Source organism: Cucurbita maxima, unplaced genomic scaffold, assembly GCF_002738345.1.
Source record: "Cucurbita maxima cultivar Rimu unplaced genomic scaffold, Cmax_1.0 Cma_Scf00005, whole genome shotgun sequence".
Lineage (NCBI taxonomy): Eukaryota > Viridiplantae > Streptophyta > Magnoliopsida > Cucurbitales > Cucurbitaceae > Cucurbita > Cucurbita maxima.
In genome coordinates this window covers 2282822-2303790 of record NW_019272021.1, presented here as the reverse complement: position 1 = coordinate 2303790, position 20969 = coordinate 2282822, and the positions used below count along the sequence as shown (strand labels likewise).

The 20969-nt window shown below is 35.5% G+C and overlaps 3 protein-coding genes and 2 pseudogenes across 5 annotated transcripts; 3 read left to right on the top strand and 2 right to left on the bottom strand.

The window, feature by feature from the left end:
• The first annotated feature begins 1163 nt into the window (after positions 1-1163).
• Positions 1164-2110, top strand: LOC111479055 (annotated as a pseudogene).
• Positions 2111-2634: 524 nt separating this feature from the next.
• Positions 2635-5461, top strand: LOC111479059 (annotated as a pseudogene).
• An 85-nt stretch (positions 5462-5546) lies between these two features.
• On the bottom strand, positions 5547-6933 carry LOC111479056 (photosystem I reaction center subunit VI, chloroplastic-like). Its single transcript, XM_023123520.1, has 3 exons — positions 6675-6933; positions 6447-6573; positions 5547-5865 (listed from the first exon to the last, which is right to left on the bottom strand). Exons 1-3 carry the CDS (start codon positions 6800-6802, stop codon positions 5686-5688), a joined length of 435 nt encoding a protein of 144 aa, XP_022979288.1. The 5' UTR covers positions 6803-6933; the 3' UTR covers positions 5547-5685.
• A 724-nt stretch (positions 6934-7657) lies between these two features.
• On the bottom strand, positions 7658-12779 carry LOC111479058 (homeobox-leucine zipper protein GLABRA 2-like). The gene is given in 12 exon segments (XM_023123522.1): positions 7658-8099; positions 8176-8262; positions 8826-9097; positions 9742-9925; positions 9985-10197; positions 10277-10378; positions 10919-11299; positions 11361-11512; positions 11515-11545; positions 12116-12233; positions 12322-12569; positions 12647-12779. Coding segments are annotated over 12 exon segments (2268 nt in total). The 5' UTR covers positions 12731-12779; the 3' UTR covers positions 7658-7703.
• A 2189-nt stretch (positions 12780-14968) lies between these two features.
• On the top strand, positions 14969-20488 carry LOC111479605 (probable plastidic glucose transporter 3). 3 transcript variants are annotated; one of them, XM_023124354.1, is made up of 15 exons: positions 14969-15326; positions 15788-15965; positions 16054-16144; positions 16250-16317; positions 16617-16749; positions 16899-16998; positions 17109-17221; positions 17361-17454; positions 18163-18316; positions 18428-18571; positions 18657-18725; positions 19201-19285; positions 19413-19527; positions 19874-20058; positions 20242-20488. In XM_023124354.1, exons 2-14 carry the CDS (start codon positions 15872-15874, stop codon positions 20054-20056), a joined length of 1443 nt encoding a protein of 480 aa, XP_022980122.1. In that variant the 5' UTR covers positions 14969-15326; positions 15788-15871; the 3' UTR covers positions 20057-20058; positions 20242-20488. The 3 variants fall into 3 exon arrangements, with proteins under 3 accessions (XP_022980122.1, XP_022980121.1, XP_022980120.1); XM_023124353.1 differs by having other exon boundaries at positions 14970-15326; positions 15863-15965; positions 18657-18730; positions 19197-19285; XM_023124352.1 differs by having other exon boundaries at positions 14970-15326; positions 18657-18730; positions 19197-19285.
• The last annotated feature ends 481 nt before the right edge of the window (positions 20489-20969 follow it).

The following is a 20969-nucleotide window of genomic DNA, read 5'->3' as shown; positions in this document are numbered from 1 at the left end:
GATATAAAATTTAATTATATATGACGTTAATTTAAAACAATGTTGAATTTATTAGAGAGATTAATTGGAAGGACTTCTTAGACACAATATAGACTAAATTTGTTATGTAACCTCAATTTTGGATGAAACCGTTAATAAGTTGTTTTAAAAATATCAGTGACCATCCTTACAATAAAAAAAAATTAAAAATACCATTATTATTATAATATATGGATGAAATGTTTAGATCACTGTAATGACTCATCAGTTAAATCAAACAAAACCGTTACTAAAAAACTAGCTAAAAGTTGCTAAAATTTTATGGCGAGTCATGCTCTTGACTTTACTCGAAAACATTTTTTTTAAACGTACATGTCTAAGTTAGATATGCAACACATGCACATAAAAATATCGTTAATGAAGGGAACCATTTTCTTTTCAAAGTGGGTCATTAGCTCGTGACATGTCTTAGATTAGGATCGTCTAGCTCGATCCTAACTAGTACATAGAGACCCTAACCATCTAGCTGTACACTTACGACCTGTTCCCAAAAAAACTATGGACAATTAACGTATAACAAAATACAAAACCTTGATCCCCTCTCCGATCACTATTTTAAATGACTTTAGTCACTCATTACTTGAGCACATAATGTGGAAATGTATAGTTACTAATATCATTTTGCAATTTGTCATTCCATTCATGAAAAAATATGGATCTTATTATCCTAAAATTTAGTAATTATCTAAAATGAGATAAGATAAGGGTTAAAAATACTTTATTTATATGAAATTCTGATAACATTTCCGGCCACAATGGTTACTTGATCTCCCGTCATTTTATTTCTCAAATATTCTTTTATCATATTTTTTTTTTCACACATCATAAACACAATTAAATGACACTTAACGATCTACTTTTAAAATTGACACTAAGTGTATTCTTGAATTTTATTTAAAAAATTAAAGATATTATTAAAAAAAATTAAAAGCTCTTTCTTATTTTTTTATAATTTGGCCTAAATTCTATGAAAGAAGTAATGTAATAAAAATACTCTGTTTCATACCCCCTCGTTCAACAAAAGTGGGCAACAAAAGAATAAAAGGAAGAAACACAAGAAAACGTGTGAGACAAAGAAAGAAAGTGGATGAACAGAAACAATGCAATGCAGAAAGATCATGAAACGATAAGGCAATCAATGTGCCAGCTCGAGGCTCATAATCTTCCCACATTTATTATCATCGCCTCTACAAATCTGCTACAATTTGGGTTTCTTTATCTGGGTGTTCATCAAGATCAGATCTTGGGTTCTTACAACATTCAAACACAGCTTAAATTACAGAGAAACAGAGTAACAATGCTGGAAGGGAAGGCTTTGATTGCTGATACAGACATGCCTCTCAAGTTGCAGATCCAAGCCATGAAAGCTGCTCCTGAAGCTCTAGATCTTTATGATGTGTTTGACTCTAAATCCATTGCTGCCCACATCAAGAAGGTCATTTATATTCGATTTTCGACGTGGATATTATGTAAAATTGTCTACTTCTGAGCTGAGTTCTATCACTAAAGTTGAGAGAGAACTTGGTTTGATCTTTCATTCATGGTTTTGTGGATTTGTTCGTGTAAATGATGGTTCAATTTTTGTGCAGAAGTTTGATGATGGGCATGGGATGGGATGGCAATGCGTGGTGAGTTCCAATTTTGGGAGCTTTTTCACTCGTTCTCAAGGGACTTTCATCTACTTCACTCCACTTTCTTATCTTCAAAGTCCCTTCTCCTTCCGTACGAGTCGTGTAGATATTGTTTGATTTTCTCATTTTAGTTTCTAAAAACGGAGTTTTTTTGTGATAAAAAAATATCATACCACTGTACAGAGATACGTGAAAGATCTAACCATGTCGATAGAATTATCCGGTGTCGAATGAAGAAGAAATTGGTTGGCGCACTATGTACCCACAATGTGATCGAGCAGAGAAGTTGGCTTGAATAAGAGCAATCTCTCGATGAAGCAACATAGTTAGACAGATAAATTGGTACTTTATTCCAAGACTTAACCTTTTTGTTCGATACGAGAGCATTCTTGTTCACTTTGGACATACCTTCATATCAATAGAGATATTGTTTCCCACTTATACACCGTTGATCTTTTCTTATCTAATCAATATAAACTTCGGTCACATTTCCAACAAGTTCGGTAAAGTTTCGCAAAAGGGTTTTGAATCGAGTTGAATACAATAACAATAGTCAAGGGGTTTCAACCCTATATGGGTATGATCTTCCATCTTCCATCTCCCACAATTATTGGACAAGTTTTGTCAAATTCCCTTCAAACTTAGGTCAAAGAGGAAATTACCATCTAATCCAACCCAAAACCAAACAAATGATTTGTAGTAACAGAAACTGTATTTATTTAGCAAAACCAGATCCAGAAAAACCAGGAAAAAAAACGACACAATCTGTACAATGTTGTCAAAATAGAACAGAAAACAAGAAGTCACCATTGGGTTCTTCAGATCTGAGCTGTGAGTTTTAGACAAAAAAAAAAATGGTCGGGCATGCAAGCATGTCTGTCTTCCCCTAGTTTTAAGAGCCTTTGACTTTCCCAAGAAAAACCACAGCCATCCATCCATCAATAACCAAATTCCCTGTTTCAATTCATAAGCCATCTCTCAGCTACCCATCAAAGCCTGCATGTAACCCACTTTCTGCTACCCATTTCCCATTCCAATTCAAAGCCAACACCAACATATTTGGTTTTGTTTTATTAAGCTCTTTCCAAAAGCTCTCCTTTGTTCTTCTTCTATGAACTTTGTTTTTTCAGGTCTGTCAAGATTGCTGGTTTATTCTCTCTCGTTTATTCTATCAAAAGATTCATCAAAAAGCTGAAAATGGTACGAGAAATGGAGCAGGAGGAAGAGAATTACAGGTCCAAATTCTTCAATTCAAACATAAAACACTCCAAAAGCTTGAGCTTGGAGAGTTTAATAATAATAATGTTTTGTTTTCCAACAGAAACCAGGGATTAGCTCCCCCAGACGACGGCGGGTTGGACAAACCCCCCGCTAATGGACCGGACAAAGGCCCTAAATCCAAGCCCTCCAGAGATGATGCTGCAGTTAAACAGCCAAAAGATCAGCCACCAACAGGTTCAGACATCTTTTTGTCTGTTTTATTTTCTGTTCTCTGAAATTATAAACTATAGTTTATGACTTCTCAAAATGAGTTGTAACATTATGATTATTTATATTATATGGTTGACATTCTGATGTTCGTGACATTTTCATTGCATAGATGTCTAATCCTATTGTCTTGTATGAACTAAAAGGCCATTATTGAGGTTGGTTTAAAATTGGTGTGTTCTTCTTGGATATGATCAGAAATAGAACAGATGAAGGAGAGGTTTGCTAAGTTGCTTTTGGGCGAAGATATGTCCGGTGGAGGAAAGGGTGTTTCGTCGGCTTTAGCATTGTCGAATGCAATTACGAATCTTGCAGGTATGTCGTTCGTGTATCGGTCTTCTGTTTTGTGTCGATAATATCGACGATATCAGTTGAATTGTGCTCGGTTAGATGCTGCTAGAGGAAGCAAATCTAGATAAGTTTTGTAGTTGAATCTAGGGAGTCAAGTTTTCATCTTTCTCCTATGGTTTTTGCAGCTTCTGTTTTCGGGGAACAATGGCGTCTCGAGCCGATGTCGGTAGGGAGAAAAACACGGTGGAGAAAAGAGATTGACTTGCTATTATCAGTCACTGATTACATTGTTGAATTTGTTCCTTCCCAACAGAAATCCAAGGATGGAACAAACATGGAGGCAATTTTTTCTCTCCCTCTCTCTTTCTGAGCTTCAAAATGCATTTATAGATCATAATTCAGTTCATGTTCTTTGAATTAACAGATTATGGTTACCCGACAACGCAACGATCTTCACATGAACATCCCGGCATTGCGGAAGCTCGATGCGATGCTTATTGTAGGAAAAGATTGCTAATCTTGCTCTACTTTTTGTCCTGTTTAATAAGATTTAATGAATCTTTCTAATGGTTTCACATGATGTATAGGATTGTTTGGATAATTTTAAGGACCAATCCGAGTTCTACTACTTATCCAGAGATTCAAGTGATTCAAATAAAGACAATGCTTCAAAGAGAAAAGATGACAAATGGTGGCTACCTACTCCAAAAGTTCCTGAGAATGGTTTATCTGAAAACTCAAGGAAATTTATGCAGTACCAAAAGGATTGTGTAAACCAAGTCCTTAAAGCAGCCATGGCTATCAATGCACAAGTTCTATCAGAAATGGAGATCCCAGAAAACTACATAGAGTTATTGCCTAAGGTAAATTTTGACTCCACGTCGGTTGGAGAGGAGAACGAAACATTCCTTATAAGGTTGTGAAAACCTCTCCCTATCAGACACGTTTTAAAATCTTGAGGGGAAACCCGTATGAGAAAGTCCAAAGAGGACAATGTCATAAATTCTCTATCTTTCATTGATTTTGTGATTGAATATGTAAACTTGCAGAATGGGAGGGAAAGCCTTGGTGACTCCGTGTACAGAAACATAACGGTCGAGTACTTCGACCCGGATCAATTTCTGTCTACCATGGACTTATCTTCAGAGCACAAGATCTTAGATATCAAGGATAGAATTGAAGCTTCCATTGTGATATGGAAGAGGAAAATGAATCAGAAAGATGGAAAATCTGCTTGGGGTTCAGCTGTAAGCTTGGAGAAACGAGAGCTTTTCGAGGAGCGAGCGGAAACGATTCTACTCATCCTCAAACATCGTTTCCCAGGCACTCCTCAATCAGCATTAGACATCAGCAAAATCCAATACAACCGGGTGCAAAACATGTTTTTTGGAAAGTACTTGTGTTTAAGACATTATATGACTTCTTAAATCTGGTCTAATGGGAGAGTGGTTTGGTTTTATAGGATGTTGGACAGGCTGTTCTAGAGAGTTACTCAAGAATTCTTGAAAGCTTGGCCTTCACAGTGATGTCAAGGATTGAGGACGTACTCTATGCGGATTACATCGCTCAAAATCCATCACAAGTATCGAGTAAGAAGAACTCGACACGGGAAACCGCAGTGAGCTCAGGAGAAGAGCCACAAAGTGCTGCAGAGACACCTACTTCAATGACACTATTGGATTTCATGAATTGGGGTCCGGATATTGCTGATAATGAGGTAAAGAAGGAATCACCAACAGAGAATGCAGAAAATATGTTCACAGAAACTGAACCAAGGCCTGTGCAAAAGCTTCAAACATAGTGACCAACAACAAGTTGGTTTCTTACCTCGAGAACATAGGGGGGACGAAAAGCCCTTACGGCACGACATTGACACGACACATAACAGAAGAACACAACACAGTTAATAGCTCAACCTACTTTTGTCTGAGTTTTCTTTAGAGCTGTAATTACCAAGTCCATTCAATTCATTCCTGTTGTACATATGAAGGAAGAGCACAAGTAATTTGGTTTTGGAGTCTTTTTTTTAATATGGTTCTTCTACAGGGCTAAGTTTTAGTCAATTTTGTTAGAAAGAATAAGTCTTTTTAACCCATATCTTCATCAGTTTTTCAAAGAAACTGGCAAGAACACTTTGTAAAAGTACATTCATTACATAATAACAATTTCTCAACTGAAACATAACTGGGCGGATAAGAGAGAAAATTTACATACTGCAAAAGGATTTGAGAGCGAATTAGATCTTGCCACGAGGCCCAAGCTTTGGTGGAAGTTGAGGTCCTTTCTTGATGGGAAGAACATCATCTGGGGCAGTGGCACTGTAATAAGCTAAAGTGGCTCCACCGCCTAGAAGCAAGAACTTGAGCAACAATCCTCTCTTGGTGAATGGAGCGGCAAACGTCTCAAAGAATTTGCTCTATAAATACACCAAAAAGACGGAATGCTTGCCCCGTTACATGGTTAAAAATAGACTTACACAGGCACCCCTTATAAAAAATGTTCCGTCTCCCTCTTTAAAATCAATGTGAGATCTCATAATCCACCCCACTTGAGGGCCTAGTGTCCTCTAATACCATTTGCAATAGCCCAAGTTCACCACTAGCGAATATTGTCCGCTTTGGCTCGTTACATATTGTCATCAGCCTCACGGTTTTAAAACACGCCGATTAGGAAGAGGTTTCCACACCCTTATAAGGAATGCTTTGTTACTCTCTCCATCCAATGTGAGATCTCATAATCCACCCCTCTTGGGGGCCTAGCATCCTCGTTGGCGCATCACTCGGTGCCTAACTTTGATATTGTTTGTAACAGCTCAAGTCCAATGCTAACTGATATTGTCTACTTTTGCCCGTTACATATCGTCAACAACCTCACGATTTTAAAATGCGTCTATTAGAGAGAGGTTTTCACACTCTTACAAGAAATGTTTCGTTCCCCTCTCAAACGAGATCTCATTATCATTCTAATTTTATTAAAGCTAGAGAATGAGCTACAAACCTGAAGAGAATTGTATGGTGAAGGAGCATCAGATCCATACAAATCCCACTGTCCAGTAGTGTTGCCCAAATCCTCCAAATCGAAGTAAACACTTTTGTCACCGTACTTAGCCACCACAGCACCAGCCCTGAAAACAGAGTAACAAAAAGGGGAAAAACCCCACAAGTTCATGAAGTTTCAAATCAATATGCACCAAAATAAAGAAGAAATTAGAGAAATTTGTGGTACTTGAAGCTTTTTGGTCTGAAGCTCTGGCGAGAGGGCCTGAGAGGGAGCTTAGTTCCGGCAAGGGAGCTTCCACCAAGGCCCTTTACGGTGACCGGCTGAACGGCGGCTAAGGTTGCTAAGGAAGCCATTGTTGTCTGCGTTTTGTATTGAAAAGGAACAAACTTGGAGTTGCAGGCTGAGGGAGGAGGTGAGGCTTCAAATGGGGTTTTGATCCTTTGATTGGATTTTCTTTTGACACGTGGCGAAATGGGATTTTGGAAGACAATTTGGAGTGTCACTTAGGAAGTGCCACGTTGGAAGGAGGTGGATAAGCCTATCCTTGTTGATATGGTGGAAGATTTTGGACCTTGCCTTGGGCTTTCGTTGTCATTGTTAGAGGAGATTTGTGTGTATCCAAGTAAATTATGATGCTTCTCCGGTAAAACTTCAATGGCAATTTTAAATACTAACATGAATCATTGACTAACTCGTTGTTGGTAAGTTTTGTGAACTAATAAACTTGATTTATAGAATAAATTACTAACTTATGGATCACGCACTTAAATTGATACTAAAATTGATAGTAGTTGTTAAATTGTGGAATTGATAGTAGTTATTAAATTGTGGAACTAGTAGTATCAGTTTGGTGCTTTTAATTAGTAAGAACATTTAGGAAGCGAGTAAGAGCTTTCTCTATAGTAAATACTCATGAGATGTATACTCTTTTCACAATTACAACAACACAAAAATGAAAATCCCCTCAAGTTTACCCTTTTTTTATTTTACTTGTTTGAACATATTTCGATCCTGAGTCAAATCCAACAAATCAAATATCATTCATTAAGAACAATAAACTCTCCATGTCTAAACAATAATATGATCTTGTCCATTTTCGACATAAATTCTCATGATTTTGTTTTGCACTGTTGATGATTATTCGTTAAAATCAAATTTGTAACATAAAAACTAACTCCACTCAAACAAATTAAAGCAAAACCCACATGGAAAAAAGGATAATATAGGCTATATGGATCAATTATAGGTTATGTATCAATCTTCCTCACAGCTCATGCTAGTTTTGATATTTTTTAGCGTACAACTAATGATGTTTTTAACGTACTCAACAGATTCCATGGTGTGTTTTGCAGAGGGAGAGGCGTCGGTGAGGATTTGAACGGCGGCAGTCAGCAGAACGCCGCCATTGGTGTCGGCGGTCTTGTCGTCTTTCTGTCGGGTGATGAGGAGGGGCGGCCTGGACACAGCGCCGTCGGGGAGAATTGAAAAGCCAGAAGGGAGAATGGTGAGGCTGCTGGAATCGCAGCCTGTCATCACCGACTGCATGCCGGTAACGTCTACTCCGGAGTAAACCACCATGGATTCCGACGAGTTTGTGGAGCTGTCTTGGAGGATCCACATGCTGCTGCTGCTCTCTTTTGATCCAATTGTCTGCAACTTTTAGCCTTTCCATTAGCCATTCTGAAATGAAAAAAATCTAAAATTTCATGAACCAATCATTAGTTACTTGAATGGTAACTGAGTTGCCTCGATCTTGTCCTTTAGCTAAATTTGCAATCGACTTAGCTTCATCTCCACCAAACATAACGTCCCACTAAAATAAAATAAAATAAAATAAAATAAAAAACCTTTTGTTGTACCTAAGAGAAAGCAAGTGAATCACATTTACTCACCCACAAACCCAAATTTAAAAATATAGACCGGTTGGAGAGAATAAATTTCCTTAATCCACAAGTAGCCATCACTCTCAATAACCAAAGTGTTTATAAAGTGTATATCTCACTTTTCAAAGTCTGTTGATAAATTTACTCAAAATATCACCTAACAAATACAAAATGATACTCAAACTTAATCAAACTCAATCATCCTAGATAACCCTTGAAGCATTAATATCATAGATGAATCGAAATGGAAAGATAAATGAAATAAATGAGAGATGAATTAAACACAGAGTTATGAGCAAAATAAATGAGAATCATGAACGGTTATAAACTAAATAAATAAGAGTTACATAGATTATGAACTAATAAATAAGAGCAGTAAATCATTGTTATAAATGAGAGTTATGAACTAATGAAATTATTCTTCCAACCAATCTTAAGTTGGTGGGTGGTAGGAGAACTGATAGGTTCACGTATGAATACTCGAATGTTTTACCTGATGTCGACAAGCTTGGTCTCTCAGGAAATGAAAGAGAAGGTGAGGAGAAACAGGCAGCCATAGAGAAGAAACTGAACACAAAATAGCTCCAATGGGTTCACCAAGGTCACTAGGATTCTTCCTGGAACAAACCCTAATGTCTTCCCCTGTTTTGCCCACAACCTTGGTCCATGTCTGATAACTTGAAGCTGCTATTGCTTGGGAGAAGCTTGAACTCATTCTCTGTGCCAACTTTAATGTGCTTTTTCTACCCGCTAGTGTTGCAACTCCTGAATACGTAACGTTTCAAACTTCCAGTTTCAATAAACTGCCTACGTGGAGCTACACATACATATCTATCTATCTATATATATATATATATATATATATACACATGTAGTATGCATGCATATGTGTATATATATATTGTAAGACATAAGACTAATTTATAAATATTTTTTTTTAATCGTCATATTCTTATTTTTTATGAAATGTTATTACATTTATTAGAATCAAAGAATTCTAATCCTACTGATTTCAAAAAATTTCAAGAAAATTGGTTTATTATTTTATACAATTTTTATTTTTTTTCTCTATATAACTATACAATACATAAAATCTAAGTTTCCAAGAATTTATTACATATTTTTCTATTAAATGGTTCAAAAACATTACTCTCAAAATTCATATACTAGGATGGTTAGAAAATAAACGTAAAGTTTTTATTTAATTAATTTTCAATTTTTTGAATTTAAAAAATTAATGTAACTAAGCAATAATGGCACCTTTTACTGGAAAAAATTATTTGGTGAGACTGTTATAACGTATTAGTTTCTTAATAATCGTTGAATGTAGATTAAAAAAATTTGTATGGTATATTCTTTATTGTTAGTTCTAGTTATGAAGTTGGGTTAGAAGGAAGATGAGGGCTAACCAGTTGAGTCTTTCATGGGGATGTTGGTTGCCATGAAGAAAGCAAGGCGTTCGCATTGGAGTTGGAGAGTTGCCATCCAACGTTTTGCCCCAAAGCCACCGCCATTGTTGATTAAGTTTCTGAACAAGTTATGAACTTTGTTCTTTTGACATTCCAAATGCTCCACCATTGTTACCAGAAAAACCTTCCACTTTTATGAATCGATTGGAGATTTGAATCTTTCGATTCGAAGTAAAAGCATACCTTACAATGACCATTAAATTCATCCTTAATGATGCAGCCAGAAGGACGTTTTCTATATTTCACCAATGATACGTCGATATTATTATCTTCGACATTTTCGATTGAAACATCGACAATCGCCCATCGTTCAGCGTCGAGCTGCTTGCAATGCCGGATGAAATACATCTCTCTTGTGGACACTAATGGTGTAAGCATTTGTACCTCTGCAAACATCTGTAGTACACAATGAATGAGCCATTTTTAACTCATCTAGCTCTCATTTATAGGCCTCGTACTCAAAATTAAGGCTCACCAATTGCACTGCGCCGTCCCAATTGGCAATCCCTCCATTACAAATAACATCAACCGTAGCTGCCTTCGAGATCATGAAAGGAAACATCTCCTTCCATTGATTCTACCAACAAACCATAAATGAGAATGGAAGAAAGACATCGTAGGAAACAAAAACACGACAAAAGTCTATGTTCGAAATGTTAAAACATCATTACTGAGTCAATAAGATCAAGCAACTAGTTTATATTCATTTTAGGAAGATGAATTAGTTATTTTAGGAATAGATGGTTAGTCTGTACTTAAATTTTTATCTCAAGAAGTATAAATGACTGGTATAAAGTGTTTAGAATGTCTTGTATCTCTTCTCGATTGGTGTTAATAAAGAATGTGATTGTTTTTCACAAAGAGTCGTGTTCAACACAAAATTTGTTTATTTACTTCGTCCATGTTCGAAATGTCAAAATATCATAATTAGTTCAATAGAGTCGAGTCTAATAATGATACGAGCCTGTATTCATTTTAATATTTATTGTCTAAGGTTTATTATAAATATCCCTCACGCTCCACTATCATATCTAGGTTTTCATTCTAGCACAGAGTGTTTGTGCTACTTAGTAATTTCCATAAAAAGTTGTGTTGAACACGAAATTTGTTTATTTACCTCATCCATGAAGCTTTGAACCAACCTTGAGGGCTCCATGAAGACAAGGGCCGTCTCACGAGAGGCCTCGATGTGGGTTTTGAGCCAACTACGGTTAGAATCATTGTTGAGATGGAAGGTTTTTAAGTACTCGTCGTAGTTTAATATCTCTCTTCCGGTCTCGACGCTGAGGACCCAAAGACTGTCGCCGGCTGCAGCCATTGTTTTGAGCTCTTCTAGAGCTTGATGAACCTTCTCCATGATCCTTGACTTTTCAAGCCGGAAAATTCCTGTGTAATAATCTAAGCAGCTTTGGTTCGTTTCTTGCTCGTTCTCCGATGAGTATGACAGAGACACCGCTGCATGTCGGTGTTTTCCCAGCGCCGCTCGTAGTTTCTCAATCTGTGAATTAGAACACTTTAAATCAGAGCAAGGGTTTAAGCTCGATCTATTTAAATGTTACCTCGACTTTGAGCTTGGCATTCTTGATACGCAATTGCTCTGTGGTTGTTGCTGTTGCTGCGACGTCGGTAGTGCCACAGTTTGGACAACCGAGTTTTCGCTTGAAAATTTCTCTCATTCCTTTATTTTCATCTCGAAGTTTCTCCATTTCGAAAATAATGTGTTCTCATGACGCTCTTGAATTGCCTGCATAAATAAAGAGTATGTTGAGAATTGTTGGGAGACGAGTCTCACTTCAACAAATTAAGAGGAATATATTTACATTGATATGAGACGTTTTGGAGAAACCAAAAGTAAAGACATGAAAGCTTATGTTCAAAATAAACAATATCATATCATTATGGAAATTCGTTTCTAACATGGTATTAGAGTTATGTCTTTAACTTAGTCATGTCAATAAAATGTTGAACAAAGAAATTAGGACTCTCGAAAGTGTAGTCAAAATTGACTCAGTATTGAACAAATGGTGTATTTTGTTGGAGGGCTCCAGAGAAGAAGTCGAGCCTCGATTAAGAGGAGGCTATTCAAGCGCTCCATAGGGCTCTGAGGCTCTATGATGTATTTTGTTCAGAGGAGAAGATGGTTGGAAGAGAAGTCTCACATTGACTATTTAAAAGATTGATCACAAGTTTATAAACAACAAATACAACTGTTTTTTGAGAAAATGAAAAGTAAGCTCACGATAGATTATGTTCAAAGTAAACAATACCATATGATTGTGGGGTTCGTGATTCCTAACAAGATGGTTAGACTTACTTTGATTTGGGTTCGACGATTTTGGAACCAAAACTTGACCTGCCTTGATGAAAGCCCTAGTAGCTTAGCAAGCTGCTGCCTTTGCTTCTCATCCGGATGTGGCGACTCTTTAAACAGCCTAAAAAATGGAACCCAAAGAAAAAGCATATCAAAAGATTCCAATGGCCATAACAAAAAAAAGTAGAGCAATGCGATGGATGAATTACGCCTCCATTTCTCTGATCTGCTCGTTGGTATGCCGATGATACTTCTTCCTTCTCTTTCCATGACACCCATCTTCATTCTCTTCATGCACTCCTCCACCGTCGTAATCGTCATCCGATCTCGACCTCACCGGTCCCGAATTCTCGCTACTAACCTCCACCGCCGTCGTCATATCATCTCTCCCGTCATCCACCTCCTCCATCTCAACATCCCCTTTCTCCCCCGCCTCGCCCCGGCGAAAAATCCCCGCCTCAAAAATTAAAAACAAACCCATCAGAGAGGCAGCTGGAAATTTTGATAGAAAACAGAAAATAGAATTACACATACAAGAGTAAGAGAAAGAGCCGGAGAGGAGAAGAAGTCTTTGGTGAAAGCGAGGCGATTATTATTGTCCGACATGTCGGCGCCCATGGATGGTAAAGAACGGGAGTGGGAGATTTTAAAGGAGTGGGGTGTCGTTCTGAATTTTGATGGATGTTGAGAGACTGGTAGGGGTTGACTGTTAGTTATTGGATGCAAGAGAGAAGATGTCGGCTCAACTAACTTCTAACTTGTTTCGATCAAAGATCCAACGGTATTTCGTAACGGATTCCTGCCTCCAATTTTAATATAATAATTAATAATATAATAAAATTTAATAATTGTGTAGTGAAAATTTTTAAAAACTATTTTTTCTAAAATAATCAAATGTATGGTTGCTAATCAATTAAATAATTTTCGATTTGGTGGTCTTTATACTTTTTTATAAAAAATAATGTGGATTAAATAAATTAAATAGTAAAATGATTAATCTTGAAAAAGTAATACAGATGTTCAGTAATGTTGAAATATGAAATAAAGGTTGAAACTAAAATTAATTAAGCTTACACATTTTATTGTTGTTAATAATTAATTAAAAGTAATGAGTAATGATTAAATGAAATTAAATAAATAAATAATAATCTTAAGAACTGGCCGAGAGTCAAACCAAAAGGTCAACGCCGGATTTGAGCATATTTATGTCTTTGTGTAATTAATGGGGTTGCCTCCAACTTTCTCTCAAAATATATAATATATTTTTTAAAAAATCATATATTAAAAAAAAATACTCATTAAATTTCAAATTTAACATTAACATTAACCTTTTTTACATTTTATTTTTTAAAATTTTAATTTTTTTTTTTACCATTTCACATATGAATTCAACATCAAATAGATTATCTCTTTTTTTAGTAGTATTATTTTAAAAATTTTCATTAATATTTTTGAAAAGTGTACTAAAAATAAGATATTTTTTTAATTTTTTTTTTTTAAATTAAAATATTAATAATTTTTTTGAAAACTTAATATTAATATTTATATCCAAAATTAAGGGTGAAAGTATTTTTTAAACAAATCTAAAATTCAAAAATATTTTATTAATTTAGTCTATATTTTAATAAAACATTCTTTTTATGTTTATATTTAGTTTCTATTGAATAAGTTCTCTTAAATTTAAATAATGTTTTATAAATTCTTAAAATATTTCAAAATTGGTGTTTAAAAATATATAAATAATTGAAATTTTTTACAATAGGTACTCATTAACCTCCCTGTATTGTCTATTTTAAGCATAAATTTTCATATTTTATTTTTGGTTTTTTCAAAAGATCGAGTACCAATGGAGATACATTCGTAACTTATAAATCAATGATCATCACCTCAATTAGTCTATGTCGTACTCCTTTTCAGCAATCCTCAGTAAGATATAGGGACCAAGTAAAATATAGGGACCAAATATTAATTCGCTCAAATTAAAGCAAGGAACAATAAAAGGACAAAATGTGAAAAACTATGTATGGCTTAACTCGATTCAATGTACACAAAAATCACACTTCTATTAAGAAGTTAGACATACTTAACTGACTAGAGGTTCCCTCCATTTAGAATATAGAAGCCAGCCGACCAACCACTTCAACTCATTTCAAGGTTTCGCCTTTTATAACACAATATCTTCATCTACACGACCCTAGAGACGAGACTCGAGATATTGATCTACACATACATCAATCTCTCGCTCTTATTATCTTAATGGCTACACTCTTGGTATCCCAAATGCTTCACTAAATTCATCTTCTCTTACACTAATAATATATTGATTTTTATTATCTAAAGGCGTTTTAATAAATATTGCATCTCTAAAATTTTCTATTTGGCTTTCGTAGATACCCAAGTTAATATACTTACTGTAACGACCTTATTTGCATTTTACATTGATGGAAGATAAGATACGTTTAAGACTTTAGACTTTCTAACAAACTTTCAAACATTTATTGTTACTTTTAAAAGTTTATGAATGTGTTTCAAAATGTGATATTAAAATATTTTTTTATCTTTTACCAAATTTAGAAATGTTTTTTGAATTTTTTTTAAATAATATATTGTAAGTTATTTAAAAAACTTAATGATGAAACTTTTTTTAAAATAATAAATAAAGTATTAATGATTTAAATTTTTAAAAAGTATTTTTAATTTGAAAATTAAACAATATTTTTAAAACCAAATGAAAAATTTTATAGGAAAAAATTAATTTTGATGGCGGGAATATTGACCTTTTTTATTTGATGTGTCATAATAGGATTGGGCAAGAAGATGCTTAATCTGAGCAGAAGGGCAGATGAATAATGGGCCGCTCCGTTCCGACAAAGAAGCACAGGTGTTAGCCTGCGAGACGAGCTCTCTCAAGCTTCCCGAAGATCACCACATGATTCATGAATCACTTCCTTCTTCCTCCTCACCGCTTTGCTTCTTTTAGCAGTGAACCAAACCATACTCAAATCCCCGAAACCGACAACTCCATTGCATTGCATTGCATCTGCTTTTAACCTCCGCTGCACGCTACCGCTCACCTTTCCCGATTTCCAGTGCTCAAATCCCTTCGTCTTCGATCCGAAACCTCATCATTGTTGCTCAAACCGTTCTCACCTTCTTTCCAAGCATTTTTGTCTCTCACTCTGCTCTCTCGCTTTTTTCTTCTGCGATCTCAGAGGTACGCTTGCTTCTCGCCTCTGGATCATTCGCATGTTATTGTTGATTTCCTCGAATGTTTGTTAAATTATGCGTATCGGTTTTATTTTTATAGATAATTTATGTTTTAGGTAATTTGTTGATGAAAATGATCGATTGTGTTTGCATTGATTGGATTGATTGTTACGATATGTTGACATGGATGTCTTCCTGATCGTGCTTTATAATTAATCAGCGGTCCGTGTAGACATGTTTTAAGTTGCGGCGAAGAATTAAGTTAAATTTCAATTATCTAATAGTTATGTTGATACTCTGTATTCACGTGGTTTTTGTCCTCTCTGCTGATTATGGCTGTCGTTTGGACATTTATGATCCTTTGGATCTTAAGATCGACATGGCGTCATCCTTATGAAACTCATGATCTCTTATCGTTTCTACTTTTGTTGGTTTGGTCTTTTTTTTATGCTGTATATCAATTTCCAGGGCCTATTGAGACCGCGTTCCTTATAGGCTGTTGTTCTACTCTGAATTTGAGGAGAGCTTGTTTATAATAATTAGAATTACGCCATGAGGGGGCGCCATGTTGTGGACATATCCTCGACGTACAAACGTGTAGCGTTAAAGGATCATGTAAATGCTTACAGTAAACAAGAAAGTCCAGGTGCGGTAGCAATGACTCTGTCAAGATTCTCATGATTGCTTTGTTGTCTGGAATGATACTAACTGCTTGACTACTCAACATGTTTTAGTGCGATTTACTGGATACCCTTCATGGAAACGCTCCTTGCCGCATGTAATTGTAGCGACTCTTGCTTCATTTTTGTTTGGCTACCATCTTGGGTTTGTCCTCAATCATCACCACTCCATATATCATTTTTATTATTTTGTTATCCAATGTTTTTCAAATTGATTTAATCAATTAGTTGCTTATCTTTGATGATGCAGTGTAGTCAACGAAACCTTAGAGAGTATTTCCTTAGACCTTGCCTTTAGTGGGAGTACATTGGCCGAAGGTACTTACAAAAACTAATATTTTAGGCTTTATCTGATGGCCATTTCTAAGAAAACATTTGAATTGAAAGCCAAATTCAAAAAACAAGAACAAGTTTTAAAAATTACTTTTTTTTTAGTTATCAAAACTTGACTTGAATTTTGAAAACATTCCTAAAAAGTAGATGACAAAACAAAGAAACTCATAGTGGAAGTCGTGTAAGCTTAATTTTTAAAAATCAAATGGTTACCAAACATGAGCTTAGTCTTTTGTTGTGTTTTTTAAAGGAAAAAAGTAATCAAATCTTTTCTTTAAATGAAGGTCTCGTAGTAAGTACATGTTTAGGTGGTGCCTTTATTGGATCTCTATTTAGTGGCTGGATTGCAGATGGGGTAGGGCGTCGTCGAGCATTACAGCTTTGTGCATTACCCATGATAATTGGTGCATCCATGAGGTAAGCATTATGTGAATCATCTTCCTGAGTGATCCATTTCTAGTCAATAGACCCACGTTTGTTCTTGATATTTGGTAAATATTCAAATGCTGTTTGTTAACTGTATTGATTCTTGTACATTCGTTTTTAATTTTGCAATATGAATGCAGTGCAACCACAAAAAATCTCTGGGGAATGCTTCTTGGGAGGTTATTTGTTGGAACTGGGATGGGCCTTGGCCCAGCTGTTGCAGCACTTTATGTTTCTGAGGTACATAATATCTTGATAAATTTGTACAGTTTGCCATTCTCTGGAATTAAAATTAAGATCCCAACTTCAGTTTGAGTTGCTTTTAGTGATTCCTTATTCATTTTGAGCAGGTGTCACCAGCTTATGTAAGAGGAACTTTTGGGAGTTTTACTCAGATTTCATCTTGTCTCGGTCTTCTGGGATCCCTATTTATGGGACTTCAAGCCAAGGGAATAGTGGGTTGGTAAGTAATGTCCAAGAAAATGTGTGGTTGAAGACTACATAAATGTTGTCGCTTCATATCCATCCAGAGCAGACAGTTCTCAATTTCTCTATGAACATCAACACATATCACAGTTTTTTTTACTAGAAGGTTTTCCCAGGTGGCGGGCTTGTTTTTGGGTATCAATCATTCCTGCTGCTTTACTTGCCCTTTTGATGGAGTTTTCTGCCGAAAGTCCTCACTGGCTTTTCAAGGTCATAATCGATATATAATTTCAATTGCCTCTTGGGAAGTTTATCTACTAATGTTTGAGAGTTCACTTTCTTCACGTGCTAGATTGTAAATTGGTTGAGTTCAAAGCAAGTTTAGGGCATTACAGGTCCTGTTTCTTTCCCCCAAACATGCACATATATAATTAATTTCACATAGATATATCATGCCTTGGCGAAGTGATATATCTAGTATTTGAGTCATTTTCCCAGGAATTCTGACTCAGTTAACCTTTTCTTTTCTTTTTTTTTTAATCTCTACTTCTTCCTTCTTGTTCATGTTGGTAAACCATCGTCTTTGATATCTCCCGCGTCCTACTTCATTTCATTGTTAGTTGCTCTGTTTTTCCACTGGCATGGTTCAATCCGTCAACCAGTTCCATATGACACCACAAGATACAATAGTTCCACCATTGACTGCCTTTATAATGATTATTCATCGTGCTTGCAATTTCAGAATGACAGCATATTTTTCAAGGATAAATTCAAGTTATATCACCAAATTCAAATAATAATCTGTTTCTACAATTCTGCATTGGTCTCTCATGAGTTCTATTGGATGAGCAACAAATTGAAGATCAAGCATCGCACACTCATATGCTACTTTATATTGTTTCATCCCGCTTTTTCATGCACCCTTTCATGTTTACATTTTGAAGTGATTTCTAACTTACTTTTCTGGGTTTGTTTCAGAGTGGAAGAACTTCTCAAGCTGAGGCTGAATTTGAGAAGCTTTTGGGAGAGGCACATGTTAAATATGCATATGCAGAATTGTCAAAGCCTGATGGAGGAGATGATACAGAAGCAGTAATGTTGTCAGATTTACTCCATGGCCGCCATTTCAAATGTAATGTATAATGTAATCACTGATCATTTAATAGTTTATCACATACTTCTAACTCTTTATGAAACTTTTTTTTTTCTCTAAATTATTACATTTACATGTCAAATTTTGCAGTGATTTTCATTGGTTCAACCCTTTTTGCTTTACAGCAGCTCTCTGGCATAAACGCTGTTTTCTATTTCTCTTCTGCTGTCTTCAAAAGTTTTGGTGTACCTTCAGATCGCGCAAATATTTGTATAGGAGTAGCAAACTTTTTAGGTACGTTGGCTCTGATTGGATGATCTTCCAGTTCCGCTATGAGACTATGCTGGTATATGCCTTTTATTTTTTTTTCATCCTTCAGGGTCAATTGTTGCAATGATACTGATGGATAAACTTGGAAGAAGGGTGCTGCTTCTTGGGAGTTTTTCAGGCATGGTAACTATTCCAGTGCTTTTCCGGGAAAAAAAAAAAAAAAAAAAAAAAAAAAAAAAAAANAAAAAAAAAAAAAAAAAAAAAAAAAAAAAAAAAAAAAAAAAAAAATCTCTTTGGTTTAGAAGAATGTCTTGGTAGAAACTGTGAGACTGAATTTCAAAACTAAAAGTATTATAGGATATTTCTCAAGTTCTATTACTTTTGTATTGTATATGGAATTTTCATTATAGAAAGTTCCTATAGGACCCTTTTTCAGGGATTATGGAATCAAAATAGATGTATGGCTATGCTCTTTATAGCATCATTTGGTCCTATCTAGTGTCGCAAACTACTCCTGTATGAGACCGATATAACTAAATTCGGTAAAACTAAAAATCCAATACAAATTTCTTTTTGGTGAGCCCCTTGATTAGGTTGTACTTTCTACTTGCAATACCATTTTTTTTTACAATGCGATGTTTTGTTCTAGGTAGTGTCAATGGGCCTCCAAGTGGTTGGAGCAAGCTCATTTCCATCCAGCACTGAAGCATTCTATCTGTCTGCTGGTGGCATGTTACTGTGAGTAATTAACATCCTAATACTGAAGTAAAACTCGGAATGCTTAGCTAGACAAATGAATGTAGAATGTTCTATCAATATGATTTTTATCGTGTATGTTTTGACTAGGAGAAGATGAATTATGCAGGTTTGTTCTGACGTTTTCTCTTGGTGCCGGTCCCGTTCCTAGTCTCCTCCTATCAGAAATATTTCCTGGTCAAATTCGAGCAAAAGCAATGGCATTTTGCATGTCGGTGCACTGGGTACTAAGTTTCTCCGCTCAACCTGATATGACGTTGTTAGGATGTTCCATCTCTTTATTTATCTGCTGTGCTGCTTTTGATCTTTGCTTCCATATTTGATTTTATTTTACAATCTTGGAAATGGAACAAAATTTAAAGGGGAAAACACCCGGCCTCCATAAAACAAGCTAATGTATCGATAATTAAACTTCATTGGATGTTTTGTTTTGTTTTGGCTTGTGGTTCCTTCGCTGTTTATTGTCTTCTCTTCTGTTTTCCCTTCTTATGCAACAAGAAAAGGTTATGGGAATTAAGGAAAGGAAACCTTGTAGATGCCTGACATTCTTGATGGTTGGGACATAAACAGGTGATAAACTTTTTTGTCGGTTTACTCTTCCTGCCATTACTGGAGCAAATAGGAGCCCAGATCCTGTACACAGTTTTCGGTGCATTTTGCTTGATATCAGTTATTTTTGTGAAGAGAAATGTAGTGGAAACGAAAGGAAAATCACTTCAGGAAATTGAAATGGCACTTCTTCCAGTAGAGTAGAGGTACTTGATACGTGGATCAAATCATCCTCTTCTTTGTTTCTTTCAGAAATATGATAAAAGACAATAGTTTCACAATCATTTGAACTCTTAATACTCCATCCTCAAGGCTTTAAGAATTTTTCTTTCAGAAACATTGTGCAATGTCCTGATATAGGTTTCCGTTCTTCCCATTATTCTTTTCAGGGAGAAAGCAGATAATTTATCTTGCAAATATTGAGCACAATCCCTTGTTCGAAGTGAGAGATTACAAGAGCGCAGAACAACTTCTGAGTTTAAAGCTTCTAAACCTTTGCCCGGTTGCTTGCTAGAATGGTATCTATTCTCTTCAGGGCTGTCTCATATTTTGACCTCTATTCAGGTCATTGATTCTTCAAACATTTTCACTTTTTTTTTGCTCTTTTCCTTGGTAATGAAAAGAAAGTTCAGCAAATGCCATGGATCGCGCAGTAAGTTTATAGCTTGTAGAAGTTAATACAATATAAAGTTTAGTATTTCTATAAACTTGAATTATACTCTAAAATCATGGACACCACTAGTGGATGTCAAAAATTATAACCACATGACAATATGCATCAATATGACAACACTTGGTAAACATTTTTTAAAATAATAACGTAATTAATTAACAGCAAAGATAGAAACCAAAGAATGATATCAATTTGCCTGGCACGCAAGAACAAAGATGTTTTTTTTTTTATGGAAATATTAAGTCATTAAGAGACTTAACTATTGGAACGTAACTCAAGTGATGATTAGACCCGTTTCAAGATATATATATATATATATATATATATATATATATATATATTATCAATCTCTTTGTGGAAATGGAAAGACCAAAGAAATAAATAAGTACTCAATTTCACTCTAGACCATTTGGATTAAAGAACACAGAAATTTTCCAGAGTAAA